Source organism: Trematomus bernacchii, unplaced genomic scaffold (genome assembly GCF_902827165.1).
Source record: "Trematomus bernacchii unplaced genomic scaffold, fTreBer1.1, whole genome shotgun sequence".
NCBI lineage: Eukaryota > Metazoa > Chordata > Actinopteri > Perciformes > Nototheniidae > Trematomus > Trematomus bernacchii.
Genome location: NW_022987720.1, coordinates 22,066,204 through 22,093,734, shown reverse-complemented (window position 1 = coordinate 22,093,734; position 27,531 = coordinate 22,066,204). Strand labels below are relative to the sequence as shown.

General features: G+C 38.8%; 1 protein-coding gene, 1 long non-coding RNA gene and 1 pseudogene across 2 annotated transcripts; 2 read left to right on the top strand and 1 right to left on the bottom strand.

The window, feature by feature from the left end:
• Nucleotides 1–134: 134 nt before the first annotated feature.
• Nucleotides 135–16,114, top strand: LOC117493157 (mitochondrial Rho GTPase 1-A-like). Its single transcript, XM_034143593.1, is given in 20 exon segments — nt 135–497; nt 2,637–2,695; nt 2,912–2,993; nt 3,149–3,192; nt 3,272–3,325; nt 3,489–3,541; nt 4,160–4,268; nt 5,511–5,612; nt 6,072–6,170; nt 6,309–6,417; nt 6,584–6,704; nt 7,313–7,397; nt 7,524–7,656; nt 7,659–7,668; nt 7,901–8,001; nt 8,117–8,247; nt 8,926–9,009; nt 9,145–9,267; nt 9,360–9,559; nt 15,775–16,114. Coding segments are annotated over 20 exon segments (1,854 nt in total). The 5' UTR covers nt 135–460; the 3' UTR covers nt 15,893–16,114.
• Nucleotides 16,115–19,939: 3,825 nt separating this feature from the next.
• LOC117493163 lies at nt 19,940–20,349 on the top strand. The gene is made up of 3 exons (XR_004556944.1): nt 19,940–20,013; nt 20,102–20,176; nt 20,284–20,349. It is a non-coding gene; the product is annotated as an uncharacterized LOC117493163 (long non-coding RNA).
• Nucleotides 20,350–22,563: 2,214 nt separating this feature from the next.
• On the bottom strand, nt 22,564–27,531 carry LOC117493161 (annotated as a pseudogene).

Genomic DNA, 27,531 nt, shown 5'->3' with positions numbered 1-27,531 from the left:
GACATCTTTGCCTATGCACCACTGCATAAGAAATCACGAACAGATGCAGCTCCTCTATTTGGCACAAGAGAGCAGCATAACGCGATTTTCATCCAGCTGAAGTTTGTCCTGTCTGGCTTGCTGTAGTTGCCCGGTGTTGGAGGTCGGACATTCCCATGTAACATCCACTGCGAAATGCTATACAAGCGCCGAAAAGACTGTGATTAACGTGAAATTACAGAGACATGTGGCACACACTGGTCTCTGAATGACATTTACTCCCGAGCTGAACAGTCGTTCGTTAATAAGAAGCGCGTAGAAAACACGGAGGACCTCCAAAAACTGTCCGTCCGTTTTGTCCTACAAAGGAGAGTTTGACAGGACTTCAGTGCGCGGGCCTGCTGCTAGAGGAGGACGCTATCCAGAGGACTTCATGAGACAATAAACACTGTCCTTTCTGTTGAGGGAAGCAAGAGAAAACATGAGGAAGGACGTGAGGATACTGCTTGTGGGGGAACGTAAGTAGTCTTTAATCCAGAAGCTGGTGAACGCTTTATTAGCTAACATGCTAGTGAGGTAGCTAGAGGCTACAGCTAGCAGATGCACCCAGTGAATAGATAGATAGATATTTAGGAAATACACATGGTGATGGGTTATTATTTGTCACAGCAGCATTTTGACAGCAAATCTTCAGGAATTCAGAAAAAAAATCTTAAGGATAGACATTAAAATGTAAAAGCAATATATACACATTATCAGTCAAACATACCTATATTCAGAGGAGTATCTAAACATTATAAAATATACAGAATACATGAGAATACTCTATAATATGCCAATCTACTGAACATATTAAACATAGTGTACTAAATACATGAAAACACACTGTGTACAATATACTAAAACATGTGAGTATATGTGCAGTGAGTGGATGTTCTGCCTTCAAATCACACATTTAGTGACTGTAACCTTTCCAAAGACTTTGATAAGAATACATATCGTGAGCTTTGGTTTCTGTCTGCTGTTTCCAGTTTAGTATCTCACAGTGCATCATACCTTATCACGAGTGTTTCCATGTGCTGCCATATCTCAATAAGCTACTTCTCATGAGCAGACATTATCTCATGTTCAGGCTGTGGGAAATAACAATTATCCCAGGTGTAAATGCTTTACAAAGGCACTTAATATGATAAGCAGTATGCAGGTGGTATTTATTACTAGCCTGCTGTGTAATTGATTTAGATTGTATAAACAAGAACATAAATATAGTGAAAGGCAAGTGAGAATAAGATATGATATCAGAATAAGTTAATTTCTGCAGTATTAAATTAAAGTAATACTGGAACCAGGGCTAACATTTAATCCCGTTTTCAGTCTTTAAAACGTCAGAAATGTACTAAGAATCATAGTGTTTTCACAATTTGTATTTCATTCATTTCATATCCATATCCAGTAGTCCAAACATCCAAATTATACTGGATGCAGAATATTGGGTTTTTGTTATTACAAGATCTTAACTTTCCCCAGGACCTCGGTGTGAGGGCAGAGTAAAACCATAAAGGCAATACACTCATCGTTAAATATATCATATCACCTGGTCTGTTTGTTGTCTTGAAAGCGTGTGTTGTCAGTATTATTTATTTAAGTTAAGGCTATGCCTGATGCCTGACTTTGTCACATAAGGCGAGTTGGTACTGACTGTTCCTGAAAAAAGGAACGCTAAATAATATGTGCCTTCGCCAGAGTTGTAAAGTTCATCAGAGTCTGTGGGGTCACAGATCTGTGAAGACACTGAGGGACCAGAGGTGCTGCAACCTGGGGCTTAAAGGGATCCATTTCCTAATTGATCAATCTGACGACCATTTGTTCAATTCATTGTTTGCTCTCTATTGTGTTATCAAATCATAAAAATACCCTTTCAGTTCCCAGGCACCAAGACGTTTTCAAACTGATGTTTATTATCTAACCAGCAGTCCAAAAATATAACTCCAAAACATTACATTTCCAATAATAATAGAAAAAACAGATATCATCAAGATAATTAGAGTGATAGACTAATTGGATAATCAATGAATAGTTTAAATACAATCATTAAATACAAGACATGGCAACTTATGAATGTTATTATGTTAGAATATGTATGTTTTATATATCTATATAGTGATTACATTGTAAAAGAGTTGGATGATTTGTTGTTTGATTGCTCTTTTTTTCTTTTCTTTTACTAGCATTTGTTCTGGTGTAGAAAGAAGCTTATTCTAGGTCATTTAAAAGAGAATGTTGTGAAGTGTTGATGACAATTATGAGTAAATGTGGAGAATTCACTTAAAAAATTCAATTCAAATGAGTTACTTAGAATACTAGTGCAACTCTTAGTCTAATCTTTCTACCATAGGCTTACTCTCAGACTGTATTTCTCCACCATGTGTTGTTTCCTTGCTCTGAGCTGGAATTCAGTGAATGCTTTTTGGGAACCGATGCACTCGGCTTCAGCTCTGACCCTGCTTCAGCTGCTCTGGTCTGCGCTCTGTTACTTAACACATTACCCAGAGCACTCAATACAAATGGAAGAGAGGTCACATGACCCATTCATAAAGTCAAAGATGTATGTAATTCCAGATTGTAACGACACATTTCTTTGTCCTTCGTCTGTACAGCCAAGGTGGGGAAGACATCGCTGATCATGTCTCTGGTCAGTGAGGAGTTTCCTGATGAGGTATGTAACAACAGGAAATCAGGGGATGGATACCGTTGAAATCATTTATGCTGCATCCTGATCAAATAATTTGGGCTGGACGGTTCTACTGTAGATTTGACTGAATGTTATTTGGTGATGTCAGAACCATGAGGGTAAAAAGGAGAACAACATATGTTATATTTTTAGATGTGTGTTTGTTGTCAGAAGAATTAATCGTGTTTTTCTATCTCCCAGGTTCCTCTTCGAGCTGAGGAGATCACCATCCCAGCTGATGTCACCCCAGAGAGGGTGCCCACACACATTGTGGACTATTCAGGTACATCTCCCACCTATCACACACATGGGCTGCATGTCTGATATTTTTAATAATCCCTACCGAATATAATCTGAGTAATAGATTAATTTGGTAACGGCACAGCTTGATTACATATATATGTACTGTACTGATGTGTCCTTTTTGACACCTTATAGAGGCAGAACAGACAGAAGAGCAGTTGTTCCAAGAAATATCAAAGGTATGTTTGACCTAATTCTCACTTTCATCTGTTTAGTAATGCCTGAACACATTATTGATATTGATATTTGTCTTTACAGGCCAATGTTATCTGCATAGTTTACGCAGTTAACAACAAGAAGTCCATTGAAAAGGTGAGCATGGCGTCTTTCTTAACTCTGTAGAGTTAATCAAATACATAACTGAAGTATTTCTGGAATTTTAAACAAGACAAGCTTTTTCTAATCATCGTAGTCTGAGAAAATAAACATGTGTTTGTGCCGCTGCAGTGTTTGATGTTGTGCTTTACTCCTCTAGGTGACAAGCCACTGGATCCCTCTTATAAATGACAGAACACAAGGATAGCAGGTGTGTGTTCAGCCATTTTAATAGATGTGTGTTTGTCTTCCTTGTGGTTCACTTCATTGCAGACTTGAAATCAGAGTGCTGGGAGCTAAGGATTTTGAGATTATTGTCCAAAAGAGGGTTTATCATTGTTGAGCTAATACTGACTTAACTGCATGCCGCCCTGTAAAATATAGAATCATTAGTTCTGTTTTGCCAATGCTAATTATTATAAATTAAATTAATGAATACAGATTAATTTGATGTGTTGTTTAAAGATGACGTTTTTTTATTGATGATTTCAAGGTAATTAAAGCTAATATGCGGTATTATGACAACATATTCTAGTAGGGCTGCTAATGACTATTTTTAATATAAATTATTAACCATTTTCTCAATTGATTAATGATTTTTCTATACAATTCCATAAGTACATTTTGTCAAACCAACAGTTCAAAATCCCCCAAAAACCATTCTCATTCATATAAAAAAGGGAAAATCAGCAAATCCTCACTCTGGAGAGGCGAGCCAGACAATTCTTGGCATTAAAAAAGCTGCCTATAATTTATTCTGTCAATTAACTAATTGTTTAATCGACCTATGGTGCTGGCTGTATAATGTAGTTATAAATACTTTCTCTGCAGAGTACCACTGATCCTAGTGGGGAACAAGTCAGACCTGGTGGAACACAGCAGCATGGAGACCATCCTGCCAATCATGAATCAATACCAGGACATCGAGACATGTGTAGAGGTAAGACATCAATACACACACACAGATAAAAACCTTTTGGGTTCATTGGGGTAGGGCTGTGTGGATGTCCCACTCAGTTAAATATCAAAGAAAGTACTTTGATGAAGCACTTAAGAGCGATTAATTGGCATCCAATGAAATCCAATATAAGCAGTGACTGTCAGAGAGGCTGGCTCTGTGCAGGACAGATCGTCCCCCCGCTGCGCTCCAGCTCCTGACTCCACTTACACTCTGACTGAGTGGTTGATAGATTTATTTCTCTGAACCCCGCTCTCTAAGGCCATCGTCAGCTGACTGATGGACTGTGAGTGTGTTGAGAGGAAGCTGGCCTCTGTCTGCGTTACCCTTTAATTCAGATTTCCCTCCGTCACACGAGGCAGCTCAGTCATGCCTGTCTCAGCTGGATCAGTAACAAGGTTACAGAGGGAGAGGAGGAGGACGTGAGAGAAGGCACATGCATAGTGATTCAGTTAGGGGACACTCACACTCACCTGGACACACACACGCACTAATGTTTTACTGCTGGCTCAGTGTTCAACCAGGCCGTGATTGGCTGTAACTCCTGATTCTCCAAGTTATTTATATCTCTGTGTTTCTTTGTCAGTGTCAACAATTTTATAATGTTTTATTTAGGTAAAATTGCAGTACTGCAGTTACAATTGAAAGTTCTGGATTCAAAATTCTTCTTAAGTTGAACTTCACAAATAATGAAAAAAATGTCTGTACTCATTCTTAAGCCCACATTTGTTTGTCAGTGTTATGATTTATTCCACTATTAGATTATTTTCTTGAATGCGTGTAGGCTGCACTTATTTCTGGTATAGACCATTTTACAGATTTAAAAATATATATTTTTGTATTTGATATGCTCTCAATATTTATATGTTGACTACACCTGCCAAATAAATGAAGTAATGTTAGTATATCAAATATTCTTATCTGAAATATAGTGGAGTAGAAATACAAAGTAGCAAAGATAAAGAAAATAACTCTTGAGTTGTACTCAACTTGAGTAAATGTACTTAGTTACTTTCCAACATACATTTAGACTAACTCTTATTTCTGACCTTGAAGCCTCTATTGACATCGTTAAAGTGTGTATTCAACTAACTCAATTGACTTTGATTGTTGTGGAGGTTATAGTAATAGACTTTTTTTTCTAAGTGAACTTTTAAATTATATGGAGATGCATTGCCTGATAATTGTCCTCCATTCCCACACATCTGCCCTCTTTTCCCTCAGTGCTCTGCTAAAAACCTGAAGAACATTTCCGAGCTGTTCTACTACGCCCAGAAGGCTGTGCTCCACCCGACGGGACCCCTGTACTGCCCGGAGGAGAAGGAGGTGAGAGCCTTAAAGACTTTCTGAGATTAACATCCAGCAAAGGACAAACATGTAAATAGGTTGCGACTGTCTTTCAGTCCAATAGTAGCTCAATGTGCTCAACATGAATCCCATAATACACCAACGTTTCTGAGTTAATCTATAAACCCCAGCAAGCCAAAAGAATGAAGGAAAATGGAAATGTAAACGTGTGACTTGACTCACGGAAAACCCTGGCTTAATATTACATTACATAAACAATGATACACCTCCATGAGATTTTAAACTAGGGCTCAAAAGAGCCTTAATATTTGATGTGTCTACAGTATGGCAGATACCCTGAGATGAGTGTTTGTTGGTAAAAAAAGTTGTATTGGTGCATCCCCTAGCGTTAGCTGCCACTATGCTTACTGTTGATTTAAGTCTTTCTGTATAAGTACATATAACCACCTTCATAATTATATTTCTTCTTTATTACAGTTGAAGCCTTCCTGCATCAAGTCTTTAACTAGAATCTTTAAAGTGTCTGACCTGGACAACGACGGCATCCTCAATGACAATGAGCTCAACTTCTTCCAGGTAAGGGTTTCCACTTTAATAGTGGCACTGTCGACCAATTGTTCTTGAATAGATACAAAATGTGGCAGATTTAAAAATGAACCAAACATAAAAACACCATCAGCTTTCTCACGGCACACTGTGCTTGTTTTTGTTCAGAGAACGTGTTTCAATACACCGCTGGCGCCTCAGGCTTTAGAGGATGTGAAGAATGTTGTCAGGAGAAACATGACGGATGGAGTCAACGACGACGGACTTACACTCAAAGGTCAGAAACACCTCTATGGTTTTTGTTTCCTCCTATTTCCTCCATCGTCCAATGTATTACCTATTCTCCTTTATATCCCCTCAAAATCCCTTCTCCTTTTCTGATTATATTTGTAGATGTTTGCTTATGACATTTGCTTATTACTTTTTTCTGTCTTCTATATCAGGCTTCCTGTTCCTCCACACCCTCTTCATCCAGCGAGGCCGACACGAGACCACCTGGACGGTGCTGAGGCGGTTTGGATATGACGACGACCTGGAGCTCACACAGGAATACCTGTTCCCCATGTAAGGGCACATAAGGAACCTTGAACCTTGATTTAAAGACACAAGGGTTATTGGTAGCTTGGTAGTCTTTGTTTTGGGATCATCCCCCACAGACCAAGGAGATGTGGTTTATTTTTATTTTAAAACGTTCACAGTCTAAATATATTTAGTGTACAACATCAAAGACAATATTCAAGTTTCCCATTCAAACATTTTGAACCAAAGACTATTTGTAATTTTTGCTTGAAATTTGACTTGCAAACGGTAAATAAAAAAATAAATAGTTGCAGAATAATTGTAATGGTTGCAGCTCCAAAGATGCCGTAACAAAATATAATTTTACAAAATCCTTCCATGCCTAATAGCTCCAGATTGATCAGGGTCACATTATTGCAGCCCTGTTTCATTTATAATTTACGAAATGATACATGAAAGCCTTTTTATGTTATCATTCATCATTTTATGGATGTCGTGTTCCTCTGTTGAAATGACGTAATTTCTATCAGTCATTTCCTCTTGTTAACAGATTTGTTCTGGTTGAGTGCCTGGTATTTAAAGTGATATAGTCAGATTCTTTCTTCCTTTGTCACTTTTGAAAGTGATTGTTTCTGTGTGTCCCTGTATCGCAGGGTAAAGATCCCCCCGGACTGCACCACAGAGCTCAATCACAACGCTTACCTCTTCCTCCAGAGTGTCTTCGACAAACATGACAAAGTGAGTGATTAGCAATGAATCTACATACCTATTACTGTTATTTTTAAATAGTTAAATGCATGATACCGCTTATTTTGTTTTGTTATGTTCAAATGTATGTAACTATGTGCGCTTGGTACGACCCAGGACAGAGATTGTGCGCTGTCACCAGAGGAGGTGAAGGACTTGTTCAAAGTGTTTCCCTACATGCCCTGGGGCCCGGATGTCAACCACACGGTGGGCACTAACGAACAGGGATGGATCACATACCAGGGATACCTCTCCAGTGGACGTGAGTGTGGAACATAGCTATTAACACACATACATACATGCATACATACATGCATACATACATACATGCATACATACATACATACATACACACACACACGTGCCTATTTTAGTGTTATAATCCCGAAAGTATTCACAGTACGGTATGATATACTTAATTATGTATTATTACAGATAAAAGTACAACATAATGCATGTATAAATCTCTCATGCTCTTTGTGTTTCTGTGTTAGGTTGACAACATATCTCGATGTACAGCGTAGTTTGGAGTACTTGGGGTACCTTGGCTACTCTATCATCTATGAACAGGAGTCCCAAGCTGCTGCCATTACAGGTAACAGATATGTTTGCGTTTATGCCTACAAAATAAATGTATTACTTTTAATGTAGGTTGCCACTGATCATGCATGTTCTCACTTGTGAAAAATGTGCATTTCCTGTTCTTTCAGTAACACGTAACAAGCGCATCGATCTGCAGAAGAAACAGACTCAGCGCAGCGTCTTCCGTTGCAACGTCTTGGGCGCCCGAGGCAGCGGGAAGAGCGGCTTCCTGCAAGCTTTCCTGGGCAAGAACCTGCAGGTGAGGGGAAATCATAGCTTCAGATTATTTCAAACTCTCTTTTTAAAGGGATATTTTTCCCAGTGTGTCTTGCTGGAAGCACACTGAGTAAAATCATGTCCGTCCTCGGTAAAACAAACAATGTGCAATATATGAAACTTGATCAAGCTTGTAGAAGATGAAAGAAGACATTGTTCATCAGAAACAGGTTTATTACCAGGTAGGTTTACACGTGCGAGGAATTCGACTTGGTGTCGTGGTGGATACATAAAAGTAAAACAAGAATTAAAAACACAGTTAGAGAACTAGAAAAATATTAAAAAATAAAAAATATAGTCAAATATAACAGTATTTACATTGCAATGGAATAAGAAGGAATAAAAATCGTCAGTAATAAAAGGTATTGTTGTGCATTAATGTAATGCATAGAGTCTGCGTTGTGGCTGAGGTAAAGTGTCAGTAAAGTGAAATGTGAGCCAATGTTACAGTATTATTTACTCATATTACATAATTCATAGAAATTCCAAAACGGGTAGAATTGATTTATTATAAAAAATTAAGAGAATGCTAAAATAGTATTATGGTACATTTTAAGTTTTCAAATCACAGAGTTGGAGCAAACGGGCCAGATCGCAGGGAGCCCTCTTATAAACAGTGTTGATGGGTTCCTGCTATTAATGTGTTTGTTCCCCACCACAGACACAGAGGCGGATTAGAGAAGACCACAAATCCTTATACGCCATCAGCACGACCTACGTTTATGGTCAGGAAAAATACCTGCTGGTAAGAACTACCGACTCATCATCTGTTGTTTGGATTACTGTGATATAATCTGTATCGCGCCTGACTGTGCGTTAGTGTTAGCACCTTAATCCCTCTACCTGCACACTCAGTCTCTCTCTCTGTCTGCTCTACTAGCTCCATGAGGTGATGCCAGACTTCGACTTCCTGTCAGAGGCGGACCTTGCTTGTGATGTAGTCTGCCTGGTGTATGACGTCAACAACCCAGGCTCTTTTGAATACTGCGCCAAAGTGTACAAGGTATGTTCTAGAAGATGAAATGATGCACTGAGGCTCGTAAAGGCCGGCTGCACACGGTCCAGCGAGTAACATTTAACTATTCTGTTTGGCAGCAATACTTCATAGATAGTAAGACGCCCTGTGTGATGCTCGCCGCTAAGTCTGACCTGCACGAAGTACGGCAGCACTACAGCCTCTCACCGCACGAGTTCTGCCGCACACAAGCTCCACCCCCCCCAGCGTTCACATGCAGCACCATCGAGGCCCCCAGCAAAGACATCTACACCAGACTCACCACCATGGCCATGTATCCGTGAGTATTAAACCCTTTGTGATCTCACTTAGTTAACTATTTAAGCCTTATCCACCATGGCTATTATTTTTCCACTTTGACCTCTCTCCTGGTTGTTTGGATTATAAAGTGCCTGAGATATCAAAGGTTACATCATGGGAATATTATTGAAAGTTGACATGTATTTGCTGTGTTAAGTGTAAACTTGCTAAACCTTCCGGAGAAGTTAAAAAGCACCAAACACCGCAAATTAGATGCATATTCTGGGTCTCCTCATGCTGCCTTGTGAGATGGCTGCATGTGTGTGTGAAGGCCTGTAAGTCCCTGCCTGAAACTCTTTGAGGTCAATCCTTGACTTTACAGAACCAGTATCTAAACTTTTAAAGCTTCCTGATCAGAAGAGATTTCAGAGGAGATAATTGGAACATAATGAGACCTGGCTACTTAATCTCATTTGATCAAGCCATTAATCCTATTGTCTACACTTGAATGAAAGCATGGCCATTAGTTTGAGTAGTAATGCGATCTAATGATAGAAGGTAAATTCTGGATCAGACAGTGAACAGATTGTTCAGAAAGAAACTACTTAAAATGTCAACCCAGGCCAGGCTAAGGTGCTTACTAAATAGTATATATTACGTTTCATTGTATTATATGCAATGAATCAATGGTTTGCCATATATATATATATATATATAAAAAGCATTTATAATTACCACTTCTAACTAGAATCATAATATTCATCCTACCAACTGTTTATGAAGTTATGAGACCATGTTCCCTTCCTTTCTTTGTGGATTTCCTCTCCTTGTGTCTCTTGAGTTTATTCTCCTTTTAAGTTTAGACATGGCAAGTTCATTAAAATGTTTTCCTGTCAATACGTCTGACTGTCTATGAGTTGAGCAATAGAAGTTCAATGGCAGCAGTGCAGGCTGCAGCCCAGAAGTAAGTATTCTCTTGAATCTGGTTCTTTCATTTAGTTAAGTGGTTAAATACTAGTGGTTATCTACCTTGGCCTCCCCCTCCTCTGTGTGTTGTCTGGTACGTGTTGTCTTTCTGTTGTGGTGAATACACGCATCTTTGTGTGTCTCTCCACAGCCCGCCCGTCTGCGCTGCATGTGTGCCTGCAACAGGTGCTCCTATTGCCTGTGTCAGAACCTCCTCAAGTTGGAGCTGCTGCGCAGTATAAAGGCCCAGCTCTGCAGGGTCGTGTTCAACAGGTTCATACATGGGATAAGCTTTTGTATTCTAGCATAGCCTCATTCCTCCTCTCTGTGTGCCCCACCCTCGAGTCTGACCCCCCGGGTCGATCACAGGGTGGCTCCTTTTCCACCCAAGCTCTCTAACAATGGTGATGGGGACAGATCCTCTGTGGTCAGGTTTACACTGCATATCCACTTCAGGGACAAGGGAATATTAATGGGATTGAATGTGATCTTACTGATACCAAAAGCATGTGGTTTAGATCAATAGTGTACTCTTCCTTTCCTTTGTGAATCTTTTGATACTCTGGTGATTTCTTTTTGGGAAATACTCCTTTTGCTTTACGCTGGGTTGCCAAAAAGCTGCCGCTCGTTTGCATTAGTCTGCTTTTTTTTGCTTTTTTTTTTACAAACTGATGAGCAAAACAAATGTGAACAAAGTTTTTAATCAATTTATTGATTCATTAATTTAATATCAATTAAAAAAAGTTGTATATGTGTGTTCAACCTTCTAAATCAAGTAGGACTCCTCTTCCTACAGGAGTTGTATATTAGATGCTTTTCAGACAAATCAAAAGTGAGCTACGTTTTTATTGACTTTTTGGTTATATTCTTCAAACCCGATGGTCATGTGAGGTGTTTTGGTCTCTGCTGCAGCTCCAGCCAGCGCCCCCCCCCTCTGTACAGTTTGACAAAGCGAAGTGTGACCGCGCTGTGCCAGCTAACACACGGGCTGCTAGCCAGGGAGGTGACGTGTGTTGGAATCCGTGTGGAAAATGCATGAAGTGCAGTGCATGCTCAACCCTCTTACTAACCCACATACATGACACTAATCATTTTGATTTCATTCAGAGGAATAAACCATTTCAATGTTTTCATATCTCTGGATAGTTCTGAGTATATATAATGCTACAAACAACTGCAATACATCATATGTTGTTCAGCCAATCATTCATACAAAATATCAACTCTTAACATTGAAGGGTTAAAAACTGATATGAAGCCACATTTTTTAAATCGTTTTACTACTTCCTCCTGCAGTGGATATGCAAACTGTGAATCTTGACTAACAAGCATATTCTTTGCACAAAGGATGAAGAAAAACCAGCCATTCACTTCATTAAAACTAAAAACCTCATTGATGTCTGCATGATTATATGTGATTCATTTTCAATCACATACAGTTCTTCCTGTGTATTAATTCTCTTTGGAACCAACCCTTATCGTTAACCATTGAGTGCTTGATTCATTACCTAGTATGTATTCAGTCTCCCTTTGTCTATATTTCCATCATTAACACTGAAGTCTACTCCAACAGGAGACATTTTATTTTGAAAAGCAAAACTGTAATTTGACATATACACACATATGTACTTAAAATATAAACAGCTGTACTTGTTTCCTGTGGGTTTAGACTTCATAAATGTAACAGACTCAGTGTTTAAAATCTAAATGTGTTCCTTTGATGTTTAAATAGAATCTGTTGTACCAATCACCACCGTGTCATTTCATCCTGTTTTTTCCTGTCTTGTCTATTCTGTCTGTGTGTTTGTCCTTCCCCTCTATAGGAGTTCACAAACATGTTTTTGGCTGCCCTTCTTCCTCTTCCTCTTGCATGTGTTCACCCTCTGCTAATCAGTCTGCTGCTAAGTTGCATGGCTCACCTGTTCTCTACCTCTGTGGATAACCAAGGCATGCCTCGGTCCTTGGCAATATGTCTCACATCTATCAATCTCTACATCAGAGAGAGCTTGGTGTTTACTATAAGAAAGGGGGGGGGCACTGCAGAGTTTGTATGTTTGTTTACGGCAGAGGTGTTTTGCAGATTTTTGGGGTAATCGGTATTTTTTTCAGCCAATTATGGCATAGAATGCAGAGCTTGTGGTTGGGCGTTCATGGAACTGCATACTGTAACGTTGCACCCAGCACTAACCTTTGTCTTTTTAATCTCTGGGGGTTGTTAAACTATTAATAGCATGACACTTAATGGGCCTGGCAGTGCACAGTGCCACGAGCACATTGAATGCCTGAGGTGTTTTTCTAAAAAGTGCATTGGTCGACTGGGATAAATTATGCTTTGATTTTACATATCCTGACATTGTAATCTCGATTTAAAAAAAAAAAAGATTCTAAGGTCTACAAAATAACAAGCAATGTCAGGCAGCTTAAGAAAGGTGATTTTGTATTTAAAATACAACTTAATTTTGCTTTGCTAAAGTGGCATACAATGTTTGTAAAATATTTAGGGGCGAGCAAAAGAGTCAGAAAAAACACCAATCCACATGTTCTTTATTTAAAAGACATTAAATTACTTTTTTAAATGTTATTTATCTTACCCGATGACAATTAGATTAATGGCCGCCATGTGGTTTGTAAATGTGATGTGTTGGTAGCTTTATTTTGTGCCTTTGTGTGCGTTGTGTGCGTGGTGTGCGCCGCGGTGACATATGACGCGGTATATCATAGTTGAGCTTGTGGGCGGGGATCACAGTTCCTTTATTTTCAGGCGGGGTAGAGCTGGGTGATATGGATCGGATATCACTTTAGATGTGTTCATTTGATTTGTTCTCTATTTTAACAATACAGAACATGTAAATAATAAATTATGCACTTTCATACAAAAGTAGATAAGTCAGATAATTTCAATGTGAAAAGGCTTGACCAACTTTTCGGCTTACTTATAATATATATGATAATTAAATCCCACATGACATCAAGTATCACATGACAGTATTGTGTCTATTCAAGCTAATTTAATCATTAAATGTTAGAAAATAATCGACAATGGTTTTAGTATTTTAGACGTAATGGGTTCTCTGGTTCCAGTTTAAATGTGAATTTAAACTTTATTTTTATTTCTGAAATAAGCTCTAAACACAATTTATTACATTTTATAGACTAAATGAATAATGAATTGATCACAAAAGTAAATTATTGCTAATGAAATATTTGTTAGTTTCAGCCCAAGTCAATATTATTTTTGAATTGTCGCCCCACTCTACCCACTTCGTTGGAGCGTGTGTGTGTGTGTGTGTGTGTGTGCACGACCCCGGCCATGGTGTGACTTTGTGTGTGTGGGTGGCTGCTGGGCTGGGTGGAGGCTGCGGGGGCTTCCTGCTCAAAGGGAGGATTTAATTCAGATGCAGCAGGTTTCAACCATCTCCAACATGGAGGGTCCATCTTTATGGAGGCCTCTGCTGAACAACTAAATCCCCCAGAAAGGTAAAAGCAGAAATCACTTCCACAGTTAGATTTTGATGTGTCCTCGTGGATAAGTTTAACTATTTATCAACAAGGTCACTATTTTAACATTATTGCCAATGTTCATGTCCTGTAGCAAAAAGAGACATAATGGAGTCTTTATATGAATAGTTTTACATCTTGGGAATTATCTTATTGACTTCAGAGGAACAGTTCCAGTGAGGATCAATAACCTATCACTTTTATTTTTGGTGTTGAATATGAAGCTACTTCTGCGGCTGGTTAGCTTACTCATTTCCTGGAGGCTATGCTAAGCTAACAGGCATCTGTTAACAGGCTTAGCATACATAATATTTTACCGGAAGATACGTACTGAAGCCCTGGGAGACAAGTGAGAAAATACAAATGTTGATATTCAAAGTTGTGATATTTAAACCTAATTTTCTAAATAGGACTTAAGCATTCCTGTTTCATGAAGTGGTTCAGCCTCTTGTGGCCGACATGAGCATTACAACAACAAAAACACGAAGAAAAATGATCTTGACAAATGAATCTGCCCAAACCTTTTTGTTTTACCTACCGCAACTAAATACATTTTTTTCGCAAAATGACCGTGGCAAAAATGGTATAAATCCTGTTGTAAACAAAGAACAGAAAAAAGTTAAGATCCGACTTGCGTCTCTGGGGTTTCATAGATATTAGAGGTAAACTATTATCCAACTTTGTGCCAGAAGAATTATTTTCTGAATGTCCAACTATCCCTTTAAGTTAAGGTTTAAGGCTGGGCTAATTGAAGTTTTTTTCCCTTCACAACAGAGGGAGCACAGGTGACATGTTTTATGCTGGTTTATCTCCTGAGTGTGCAGTAGCTGTAGACCAGTGGTACTTTGTTGCTGTCTCCATTGCCTCATAGTAGTGATTGCTTTTTATCTTGCATACTCTAGTTCTCCAGTGCTTGTGTTTCTTGCCAGATCAGCTGGTGTTATATATTTATTTTCTGGTTTTCTGTGAGTGTGAACCAGAGCTGCTGCTTCTCATAGAGCAACACCTTTCCTTTGTCTTCTTCCTCAAAACTAAACCAACTGTCAAGAGAAAGCATGTGTTCCTGTTTTAAGCTGGTATCACATGGCACTGATATTCCTCATTTACCTGATTTAAGAAAATCCCCACTGTAGAGACGGGAAGAGGGCACATGACTTTCTCTAGTCAGTTGGCAACTCTTCCCTCTGCTGTTTTAACAATGGCGTCGTATTGTTTTAGATCAGGGGTGTCCAAACCTTTTTCACTGAGGGCCACATACAGAAAAATATACGAAGGGCTCGTCAGCAAGTTATAAGTCAGCAAAATCAATCCAATGTAGGTAAATTATTCTTGATACTGGAAAATGCTTTAAGAAACACAACAGCCTACATCACAGCTCTCCATAGGGTTTCATTTATTGTGTTGGCAGCTCATTCCTTAAAACAGAAGCTTCAGATTGCTTATAAAAAGAGGGAATATGAAGGGTAGATTTCAAGCTTGTTATGTAATTAATTATTGGGCTTTTTTTAATCAACTACGATTTGTGTGACATTTTTTCCAACTTTAATTGACAGAATTTATATGAAAAGTGGGCTATGTAATATATTTTTACATTTGTATTTTAAGAAGTACAATATCAATATTAATAAGCACAAGTTCATCTGTGGGCCATATTTCATTATACTTTTTTAAATAGGTGAGGGCCGATTCAAAATGGACCTAGTTTGGACACCCCTGTTTTAGATGCTGCTCCCTCTTTTCCTTGTTGCTTTCCCCCCTCACATGACCTGTCCCTCTCTCTCTCTCTCACAGGCACATGGCTCAGGCCGATCTGAAGAACTCCACCTTCTGGCTGAGAGCGAGTGTGGGGGCCACGGTGTTCGCGGTGCTGGGCTTCGCCATGTACAGAGCACTGCTCAAACAGCGGTGATGGGACAGCGTGACACTTCCTCCCCCCGGCCCCTTCTGGTGACTCTGCCCCCTCCCCTCCTACCTGAAAGACTCAAAAACACTGGCTGACTAACCCACCCTCAACTCCGCCTCATCCCCTTCCCACAATGCAACACAAGCAAGAAACAAATGAGCGAAATCATAGTTACATTTTATATGCATTAAAAAAAATGAAGTGTGGTGTAGTTTTTCTGTTTTAAAGTTGTGGGAAAAGGAGCAGGCGTACTTTTGAAATCATTCAATTTGTAAATGCTGACATGTTGCCTAGTATAGTCCGACTCTACTAATCACTGGATGTTTTCAGCTGATCCAGTCCTCTTTTTATTTCTCAGGTCAGTATTATTCATTAGTTAGATGGTTGGAGACCAGAGAGAGGCAGCCATATACAGCAACACCACAAAGGGACTTGAATCTGTTAATAAATATAGTGTATATGCAGCATTTTATGCATGTAGGACTTTTAGAATTGGACCCATAGACCGCACAACAAGCTCCTACAGGTGTTAGCGATGCATCTAACACTAGAGAGGTCATGATTGGCATGCACTTGTTTATTTTGTGTGTTTATTTTTAACCTGTTTCTTTGTTTTTCTTGTCTGTTTTGAGTGCACCGCATGAAACAGAGGGATTTACATTTTCCTTGTATTTTTGTATTTAGTTTTATCAAAGCAGTCCTTATGATGTATTGTTTTTTTCTGATTTTATTTTTCTGGTTTTCAAATAGAGCTTCGTCCCTCATGGTATATTTTTATGAAGTTAGAAGCACCATATATCAACAGATTATGCTATTAACAACAGCCATTCAGTGCACCTCTCCCACCTTTAAACTATTAAAAAGTGTTTATTCTCATTCTTCTCTTTTCCAGCATTTACAATAAAAAATGGTATGATCTGGCCCAGCCATGTAGGCGTGTTGTAAGGGTTAAATGACAGCAACATTTAAGAGCAATGAGGAAAATAAATTGGTTTTAAATATCTGTAATAAATGACATTTACACCCACTGAAGCCATGTTGTGCTTGTGTGTTCTTCCTGAGAGAATAAGTGGTTATTTCCAAACTAGATTTGTGAAATGAATGTAAGATCAGCTGTGTTTTGGAGACAGATACGACTTTTATGAAGCAGAATAGAGAAGTGAGTATGTGATGGCGCTGTGAACAATACTGCTCTCAGCATGCGTGAGGAGGAAGTCACACACACCACACACACACGCAGGTAGACAGTCATTTCACTGGCTAAAGTAGTTTAAAGTCAATCTACCGAGGGTTAACATGTCAGTAGATCAGACTAAATTATTGTTAGAAGGCTTCCTGCAGAAAAGAAAAGATACTATGGTAAGTTGAAAACTATCTTGTAATTAAATATGATTATATGTTTATCGTAAAGATGTAAAAAAATGCTACAGATTCACTTTTTTCTCTAGAAACTAAGATGGGTGACATATTGGTTCAGGCTTCAAAACACAACCCTGTTCTTTTATACACAGAAGAATGGCAGCGCTGTAAGTACACATTTACCTGCTGTAAATATCACACTGGTGAATAATATTCACACTACTACATTTCTTATACATTTCATGATGAGCACCTTCTATTCATAATGCCAAAACATACTCAAGTGAAGGATAGTTCCAGCACCAGTAGTTTTTCTATCTTTTCTGTAAACGATCACCCTGTTTTAAAAGTAATTTTTGCATTGCTCTCTTCACAGTCCCATTTGAGAGGCTATTACTACATTTACACAGTAAGTCTTCTACATCTTACCACTGTAATAATATGATACGATTATAATATAAGTAACCACTTTAATCTCTACCTAAATGTGTTTAGTCAAGTACTGAACAATTTAAGTTACTTGAATTTGAGTCGTATCATTTAAAGCTACTTTATGCTGTATAGATCCATTTGATATACTTGACAACTCTTTAGTCGTTAGGTACTTAATAATAATCCAAAAATGTATATTATTCCAAAAACAGTTTTAGTGCTTTGAGTAGATGTTGCTGCTAATATTTATGGGTTTTTTTAACTTGAGAAAAATGTTACTTATAATATACCCTAACTCTTTGTCAGAATATTTGATTCATCGATTGTTGTAAGGATATGGAGATCATTTCAACAAATATAAAAAGTGTTTTAAAAGATTTACTCTAGATTTAAGTAAAAGATTCAATTCTTCAACCACCGCTGTTGCTTTATTTGTATTGAGTTGTCCATAGAGGTATTTATTTATTTAATGTCTGTGATGATTTTGATTTAAATGTCCTTTATAATTAGCTTATTTTGCATTGTATCTTGATGCTTTAATTATTTTACCTAAAGTGTTTTGAATTGCCTTGTTGCTGAAATATGATATACATGTGAATTTGACTTGCCTAAGTCTCTCTCTGTCCACATCTCTGTCAGGTGCAGTCGGTGCGAGAAGTCCCGAGAGTTGCCGGTAATCGCATCATTTTTGAGATCATCATGACCAATGGAAAGAGGAAAGTGTTGGTGAGTCACCACTGTGGTCTGAACACAATCTCATAAATGTGCAGACCAGAAGTGTGGTAGGATGTTTCAGTGTGTGTGTGTGTGTGTGTGTGGTGTGTGTGTGTGTGTGTGTGTGTGTGTGTGTGTGTGTGTGTGTGTGTGTGTGTGTGTGTGTGTGTGTGTGTGTGTGTGTGTGTGTGTGTGTGGTGTGGCGTTGTGTGTGTGCGTGCGCGCGTGTGTGTGTGCGTGCGCGTGTGTGTGTGTGTGTAGGCAGCAGAGACAGCAGCCCTCAGAAAGGAGTGGGTGAGATGCCTCTGGCAGGCCATGCATCTTTCTACCCTCTGGTCTCTCAGACTCCAGAAGCCCAAAGTCAGTCAGAAGGATCCTTTCTACACTTGAACCAAAGTAATAAATGTTCCAACTACTTGGCCTTCTCACCTCTCCTCAGCCTGGAAGTGTGTGAGCAGCGAGAAGATTAAACACCAGCGCACCTATCTACTCAAACATTGACAGGTGGGATGGAGTCGCTGCCTGCTCGGCCCTTCTCTGCCCCCCCCCCCGACGGGCCAACATCCCACCATGACATCCTTGGAGCATCGCCACCCCAATCTGCCCATCAGATGGAGCTGAACCATGAGGAGGCCACGCAACAAAACACACCTCCAGCCTGTGGCTACCAGCAACACAATGGTTAACTTTCATTTGCACCTTCCAAGATGTCCTTTATCAGTTCTAGTCTTAAAGGCCAGGCTTTTCTTTGCTTCACTTTGGCATAAATTCCATAATACCTTTTTAACAAGTGGTATCGAATGCACTTATTGTAAGTCGCTTTGATAAAGCGTCAGCTAAATGCAATGTAATGTATCCCAGGTCAGGTATTTGAATTATAGCCTTCATCCTGCAGCTTCATCCTCTGTCCTTGACCCCTCCCACCAGAGGAGTATAGGCTTTAGCCACAATACCCTTGAAGATGATAGTCATTTATTTTCATCCCCGTCATTTCATCCTGAGGATGTTATGTAGCCGCAACTCTATGGGAATTACCATCATGTTTTCTCTGTAGACATGTAGGCCTGTAAAGCCCTTTGGAATGACATTACTATGATCTGATTCTCTAGCTAGCTACACTTTTGGAAAAGCATTTCAGATATGGAGAAAAAACCTTGCCCTTCTCTTCCTCTTATATACATATTGCTTATATTGCCAGACACATTTTTAAGCCTGTCTTCCCTTTTTTGGTTGTTTTGCAGTGTAGGAAGTTGTTGCCAATGTTGGTAAGGAGTAGAAACTGTGTCCTGCACATTAAGCTGCCTTTGGTATTTGTTAGAACAGCCAATAACAATGCCCTCCTTCTGAAATGGCCTGTGATTGGCCTCAGATTCCCATAAAGGCTAGACTTTCTATAGCCTGAAAACATTTTTTTAAAACATTACAACATGCTGAAAGGTTATAATGGATTTTTTTTGTCCAAATTACGTAAAAAAAAAAAGGTGCCTACCTGTCACTTCCAAATGAGTTGTGCTTTCAACCATGTGATTCTAACTCCTCTTGTCTGTTTTCAGTACCAGTGGGGTGAGCCAACACAGAGGGAAGACAAGAAGGAGACTATGACATTTTACCGCTTGGAAACAGTAGGTTCCTTATACTTTATTTATTATAAAATGATATACAGTATGCTGATGTTTTAAACGACATGACCCTATCATGGTGTCTTCCTAGGACCGTGTGGGAACGCGATGGAAGAGGGTGTGTATGACTTTCCTATGTCTTACAGGAGGGCTGCTGAACATCCGAGTGAGTACATTACTTTTTAAATGTCTGTTTCTTCCCCCCAGCGGCTAGCTAAGATATATAATTATATATTTGTTTGTGTGTTGGTGTTTCCCCCCATCCATTTTCAGACCCTGCAGAGAGCATCTATGACGTACCCAGCTCTCTGTTGAGGAGGAGGCCTGATCACACTTTAGGTAAATCAGCATGTGTTTTGTTCTCTCACTTATCATATATATCTTTTTTAATATGGCTTTTAATTTGGGTTAACTTTCAATTGTCACTAGTATCATTGTCCATGTTTTACTGCATTATTTTCTGTTTTGCTTTTATTTTACATTTTTTCTTTTTAAAATTGTTTTATTTTAACATATCACTGTAGATGTTTTATCTTGTTCTGTATTCATTTTAATATATATTTTAATATTGTTGTGTTTTCTGTAAAGCACTTTGGGCTGCTTTGTGCATTGAAAGGTGCTATACAAATAAAGTTTATATTATATTATTATTATTATATAAAAATAAACCAGCTTCCAAAATATACACAGAAATATATATGTAACAGAACAACAGGTTGCAACACAAATGTCCTCCTCTCTATGTTTCAAAGTTTTCCGTTGTTTTTTTTTTTGTCGTTGCAGAGGTGCAGCCGGAGGACGGAGACTACTGGAGGATATGAGGTCCAGCTGGAGGACACGATAGTCTGGAGCACTCTCTCCAAACCTGTGGACCAGACACAGAATACCAAGCTGCCTAATATCTGTAGCGACGCATTTACACAACAAACACACACACACACACACGCACACACGCACGCACACACACACACTGTATTTTATGCAACATGTTTGTCCACCTTAGTTACACTTTGGGATGCTAGACAAAATGCACAAACCACAAGTCGGGTTCGCTGTGGTATTTATTTCATCTCTTTTCTATACAAGACAGAGATTCATCTAGAACTATAATTAACACACTGTACAGAAATGTCAAACACACACGGTGGGTCACAACCATGGTTCACAATAGTGAAGTTACTCATTTACATGGTCACCACTTTCACAGTTTTAAAGTATACACCACCAGCTGTATTGCTGTTTTACACACTTGGACTGGTTTGAATGGGAATGGTTCCAAAAACCCCTTTATGGGGTTTAATGCAATATACAAAAAAGGAGGTACATGAGGAAGTGAACAATACAACTTAAACATGCCAACATTACTGCAAGCAATTGTATTATTCTTCTTTTACATTTAATGTATGTGTTCTGATTCTTTTTTACGGGTAATATTGGAGAAGCTTTGAAATGAAGTGATTGACTGGTCACATAGTGCCAGTTTAATCTCATTCATTCTACAGCTGGTGAATACTATAACAGCTACAGTGGGTAATGTATTTAGGAAAACATGTATTTCTATCTTTGTTATAAATCTACTGCTCCGACAGAAAAAAGAAGAAATATCTGCTATCTGTGGCCAGGACTATAATATTAATGTAAGGTAATAATCTTGACAGCTGTGAGGACTAACATTAGCCATGATTGCTATTTATATTCATTAAGATATGTTTATATTCATAATGATAATTGTTTTAAATGTATACAAATCTGGCGTACTCTTGCTGGCTTCTCAATATAACTTACACAAACTTTAAGATTTATCTCAAAGAAGTGAAAATGTACACTGTATTCAACAACACTTATTTTCTCAGCGTATGATTAAACATCTAATATCACTTGATAGACACACACACACCTACACATACAATAGCAGTACTTATCCAACAAGAACAATATTGTAGTGCAGGTATTAGGTTTGAATGTAAGCACAAATAAAGCCTTTGTAACAAGCAATGCATAAAGTGATTTGTGCATTCTCAATGTGTTTCTTCTCCAAAGGAAACAGGTACAATTAACAAAAATACACAATTGATATTTGGACAAGTAATGCATATATATAATTCCACTTGAATAAGTAGAAGCTTTTAGTTTGGATCAGTTTGTGTTGTGATCATTGTCAGTTAGCAAAACAGAGTAGTATTAATATTTGGTTCAAAGTATTGTTACACACACTAATAATTGCAAAAGGATAAGATTGGGAAAGTGCCACTCTATGCTTACAACTAAACTTCGCTGCACCCTGAGGGTCATTGTCATTTATTTTTTACTATAATCTCCAATTAGAATGAACCCTCTTTTGCACCAAAGTTAACACACTCGATAAACCATAATTAGCCCCAAAGAAAGAGGGAAGCTGGGTGTCACTTGTCAGTGTTTTACAGTAACATGGTATGGGTTCTCACCACTACTTTTCTAGCTGTGGAACATAATTTATCTAGCAAACCGATGTTTGACATTTGACGTGGTTTAGGTTTAGAACTGTACAGGTTTATTGTACAGACTGTCCGCCAGCAACCGGCCCAACAACTTGAAGTTAAATGTAGTGATGTAATCATGCGTGGGCCTGGGATTGATCCTTGAGGAACTCCTCCAGGACGGTGATGATGCTGCAGGCTTCAGGCATGTCGCTGTGCTCCGCCCTGGCGTTCTGCAGCAACACATCCCCATTTCCGCAGCCCTGTAGGAAACCGGCAGCTACGAAACAGGGCGTAGTGACTCATCTCTGCCTGTCGCACTAAACGCTTCAGGCTGTTCATGTCCTGGATGGCCTGCGATGTGCGAGTTGTGGTTAATAGAGAGGAGGAAACAAGTTGAATGAAAAGGGAAGCAATCTGGATGAAAAACTGGCAGCCGTGTAAATGAGATATTAAACTAAGTATCGGGCCAAGAGGAACTGAGAGCTGTTTCTCAATCTTGTTGACATGGGAAATGTTATGTTTATTTTATTGATATGTTTTGCAATACCAAAATAAATACAAATAACTTGAAGCATATAGAAGCATTTTACACTTTACTTATTATCATCCGGACTTTTTATTTCAACAAAAGACAGTTCCATCAGTATTTTAAAAGAGCTTTAGTCCCAAAATGTATACACAAAATACAAAATGTGTTATACCCAAATTCACATGGAGAACTTGATGCTAGGGTAATGAGTTTTAGGATACTGAAACCAGGATCCAGAAGCAAAACACACTATTAAGGTCTGTCTTTTTGAATGTTTTCTCACCTTAAGTTTGAAGTTCTCCAGAATCTGTCTGAGCAGGAAAGGATTACAACGCTCTGCAGCGTTTAGAAATGCCTGACTCCAGTCGTCACAGAAACGATTACTCACTGGGGGAGAAAACATAGAATACAACTCTTAGACAGTACAAAGATAAAACAATAATTGTTTCCTCATGAGGTTTGTGTCATGACTTACCAGCGTTAGAGAGAGTGGGGGGCTGGTGGAGCAGTCGATGATCAGGTCAGAGTGTGCTGTCCTCTGAGATAGGCCTTACACAGAGAAGCTGTTGTGGTGTCTTGTTGAGACAGACCCGGCAAACCGGTGCTTTGATGAACCTTGGTACAGAATACAGCAGATTTTTAACAGACATGGATATAGACGGCTATTAATCTGTACTACATGTGAAATCAACAAAAGGCCTGCTACTTTTTAGCATACATTAATCATTCATAAAGAGGTGTAACAAGAACCTGTCGTCTTACTCCACCTGGACACATCAGTCTTTGTCCCTCTCATCTGAATTATTGACCTCCACAAGTGTGTGACTCAGAGCCTGCAAACGAAACAATAATGAGTGAGAAGAAATTGTGGTAAAGGAAATGCACGTCTTAAACCAATCAATCATATTTGATTCATATAGCACCGATCAAATCTAAAATGCACCTACCAAGTAGCCTTACAAGCGATTTCCGAAACTTAAAAGATGTTAAACCTATTAAGAAGTTGATAACAAATAAACGCACAATACAATTCATTTATAATGATCAACAGTATAATGTAAATAAAGCTAAGTAGAGTATTACACCGCAATAAGGTGATAATAGAATAAGGATATATAATAAAACAAATAATATATGAAAACATGCAGGATTTGAATAGTGAAATGAATCACTGGAATTTTTTTTATGAACAGGGTAAATACCTTTATATTTACAGCAGTCTATAGTAAATATGTATTTTAAGGAACATCTGCCCGGTAAACACTACACACTCTTACTTGTTCCTCTATTCATCCAGATAATTGTGGTGCTTTTTACTGAGGCTTAGACCCTATTTGCTATGGTTAAACCAGTACTCATCAGACCTCATTGTTAAGTTTGTCGACATTCTATTGTTTCATTAAAAGAGAGAAACTGCTCACTCTATTGGACGTTCTCTAGAGGTAAAAATGACTCACAGCATGCAGCAGGAAGCTGATGTTGTTCTGAACGAGCTGCACCACCCGATGGATGTGCATCACAGACTCCTCGTACCACCGGCTCAGATAGGGGCGCACCTCCGACTCAAGGTTCAGCAGCTGACACAGACATAAACACATAGCGATAAGTCAGCAGTTCATTAATAATGTACCGGCAAATATATGACTTCCTTACGCTGTTATCATATTCTCATACCTCTGGGGTTTGCAGGCTGCTATGCAGGCCTTGGACGTATTTATCAAGCTCTAATCTAAATGTGTATTGGGTTAAGGAAGAGGAACTATTGGCAGTTTCTCTGTAAAAAGTTACAACAATGTGGAAGAAATACAACAATGTAGGAAAGCACAAAGATTATTCAAGCTGGAGGATGTATATGATTAAGGTTGATTTCATGAGACTGTGTGCAAAAGGATATAAATTCAGCCATTTTTCAGAGCCGCCCATAAAGCAGATGACATACTCCGTTTCCATCCGCATCGGGCTGTTCGGAGACCTCTCCTGCTCCCGAGGCAGCGAGTAGCAGCCCACCGCCTGCTCTGGGATACTGGGGGAGGGTAAATAATCAACACATTTCTGTTAACCAACATATGTCTGTCCACCTCTGAACCTTCATTTCCAAGTGAATGTATTTATTTATGTGATGGTATCTGTTAGAGCCAGTATTTTTCTTTTTATAAGAAATGCCACCATAATTGTGACGTCTGTAGTCAACACACTATAAAAGACTACAATTCCCACGGCGCCTGCGCTAAAGTGACAGTGATGGGCAACCTGCTAGAAAGACGCCTCGAGGAACAGTTTTTTAACCGTCCAATTACCCTTTAAGTTATGAAGTGATATAAGTATTATCAAGAAGAAACAATACTTAAGTTGTTTGTTATTTTATTTGAGTTTGCGTATTTGTTTTGAATATTGTAAAGGCTTCTTTTCTTTGTTGCGTGTGTAAAAGTTTGTTATTTTATTTTGAGCAACACACATCGCATAATATCATCCAAACCATCGGAGGCCAAGCAAGTATTCAAGTGTAAGTAATTTAAAGGAAAGAAAACTAGTTAAAAATGTCTGTTTAAGGCTTTTAATACAAAACAAGGAAGGAAGCCACGACAGTATCAAACAGACTTCTTCCACAATGGCTATTTATAATAGACCGTGAAACATTCAAAGAAGAGTGAGCATGATCTTTTTATTTTTGTTGTAGCATTACCGAAGCAAAACAGTTGTGTTTGAAACATGTTTATTGTTACCCCTGAGTTCCACAGTGGCGATGTTGCCCATGCCTCCCAGCAGGGCCCCTTTGCTCAGCCTCCTTGAAATGTAAGTCCGCAGCTCAGGCTCCGCCTCTGATGGCAGGCTGCTGTCAATCAGTGTGAGGCTGTAGCGGGACAGAGAGTCAGCATGGACACAGCAACAAGAGGGAAGGTAAGAGGGAATTTGGAAAGCCACTCAAGTCAAATGGACGACGGATGGAGAAAGCTGATGAGCATTAGCCACACAAACCAACACAACACACAACTGAGTCACATGGCTAGAACTGTGCCGTGGACATTGTACCATTATTTAAATGAAAGTCATTCACATTTTGCAAACTCCACTTGACACATTGAAGTTAAGATATGTAACTCAGCCAACATAGCAATGACCATTCAGACACAACGTCACGAATGAAAGCAGCATTGCCTTCCATGTTGATTGGATGTCCCGTGGGAGCCCGTGGATACACCAATGCACAACAGTGAAGGTTCAAAGAGAGAAACGACCACTGAAGCAACGAGAAGATGGGTGGGGTGTCTCCTTTGTTACCTAAAGTCATCTAGACTGGTTGTGGAGTCTGCTCGTCTCTGGTTCCATGCCGCATTTTCCCAGCAGCAGCTTCAGATCTAAGACAATTGACAGTTTACCTCATCACCCTGTTAGTGTTTAACGCACACATCTGGTTTGACCTGTGAGTGTCAGTTGTCAGCAGTTTCAGTAACAAAGGACAACAGGAAACATAAGAGTGCTTTAGAGAGGTAAGAATCATTGACTGGTATGACAAACAGTGATACAGACACACTCAATACACACCAGGGAGCTGGTTGTATTCAGGAAAAAAAGGACAGTAATTAAATGATGTCTTGTAGGATTCAAAATATTAATATTAAGGTAGTTACTGAGCACCAGTGGAGAAAAGTAACTAGGTACATTTACTCAAGTACTGTACTTAAACACATTTGAGGTACTTGTATTTTATACTACTTAATACTTCTAACCTCCTATATTTTGAAAGCCAATTTTGTACTGCAGGTCTCCCTTGAAAAAGAGATCGTTGATCTCAATGGGATTTCAACCTGGTTAAATAAAGGCTACAAACAAAATACATTATTTTACAGATGTATTTACAAGTAACTTTATAAATTCAGATTTTATTTAGGAAAAGCTTTTATAATATGATAATTTGGTATAGATTAAACCATCCAACATTATACTTAAGTCACTAAAACCATGACTAAAAATATTTCCCAGTTCCACCTTCGGAAATTTGAAGATTTGCTGCTTTTGCCTTAAAATATTTGAAATTATTTAGTTTTACTGCAATGAGGACTTTAACTCCAAATACTTTAAGGACATTTTCCTAATCGTACTTAAATACTTTTACTTAAGTACCATTCTCAATGCAGTAGCCTACTTTTACTTGAAATGTTTACAGTGTGGCACTAGCACTTTTTTCAACCACTGCTGTGCACAATAATAACAATCCAACAATATAAATTAATAAATAATATGATTTTTTTGTACACAATATCATTGTTCCTAACGCGTTTAAATTACAGACGTAAAGATTCCTGCAGATTCCCAATAGTTAAGGGAGAGAAATGATAACAGCTGTCATAACATGTGAGGAATAGCCCGGACATTACCTTGTGCCTTGATAGAGATAGATGGTGTAGTAGCTGTTCAGCTGAGTTTTCTGGATGTATCCAGTAATTTCTTCGCTGTCAAAGTCATCCCTCTCTTCCACGTCAATTGAATCCTGGAAGGACGAGGTTTGGGAGGTAAACATGATCCCTCTCCTGC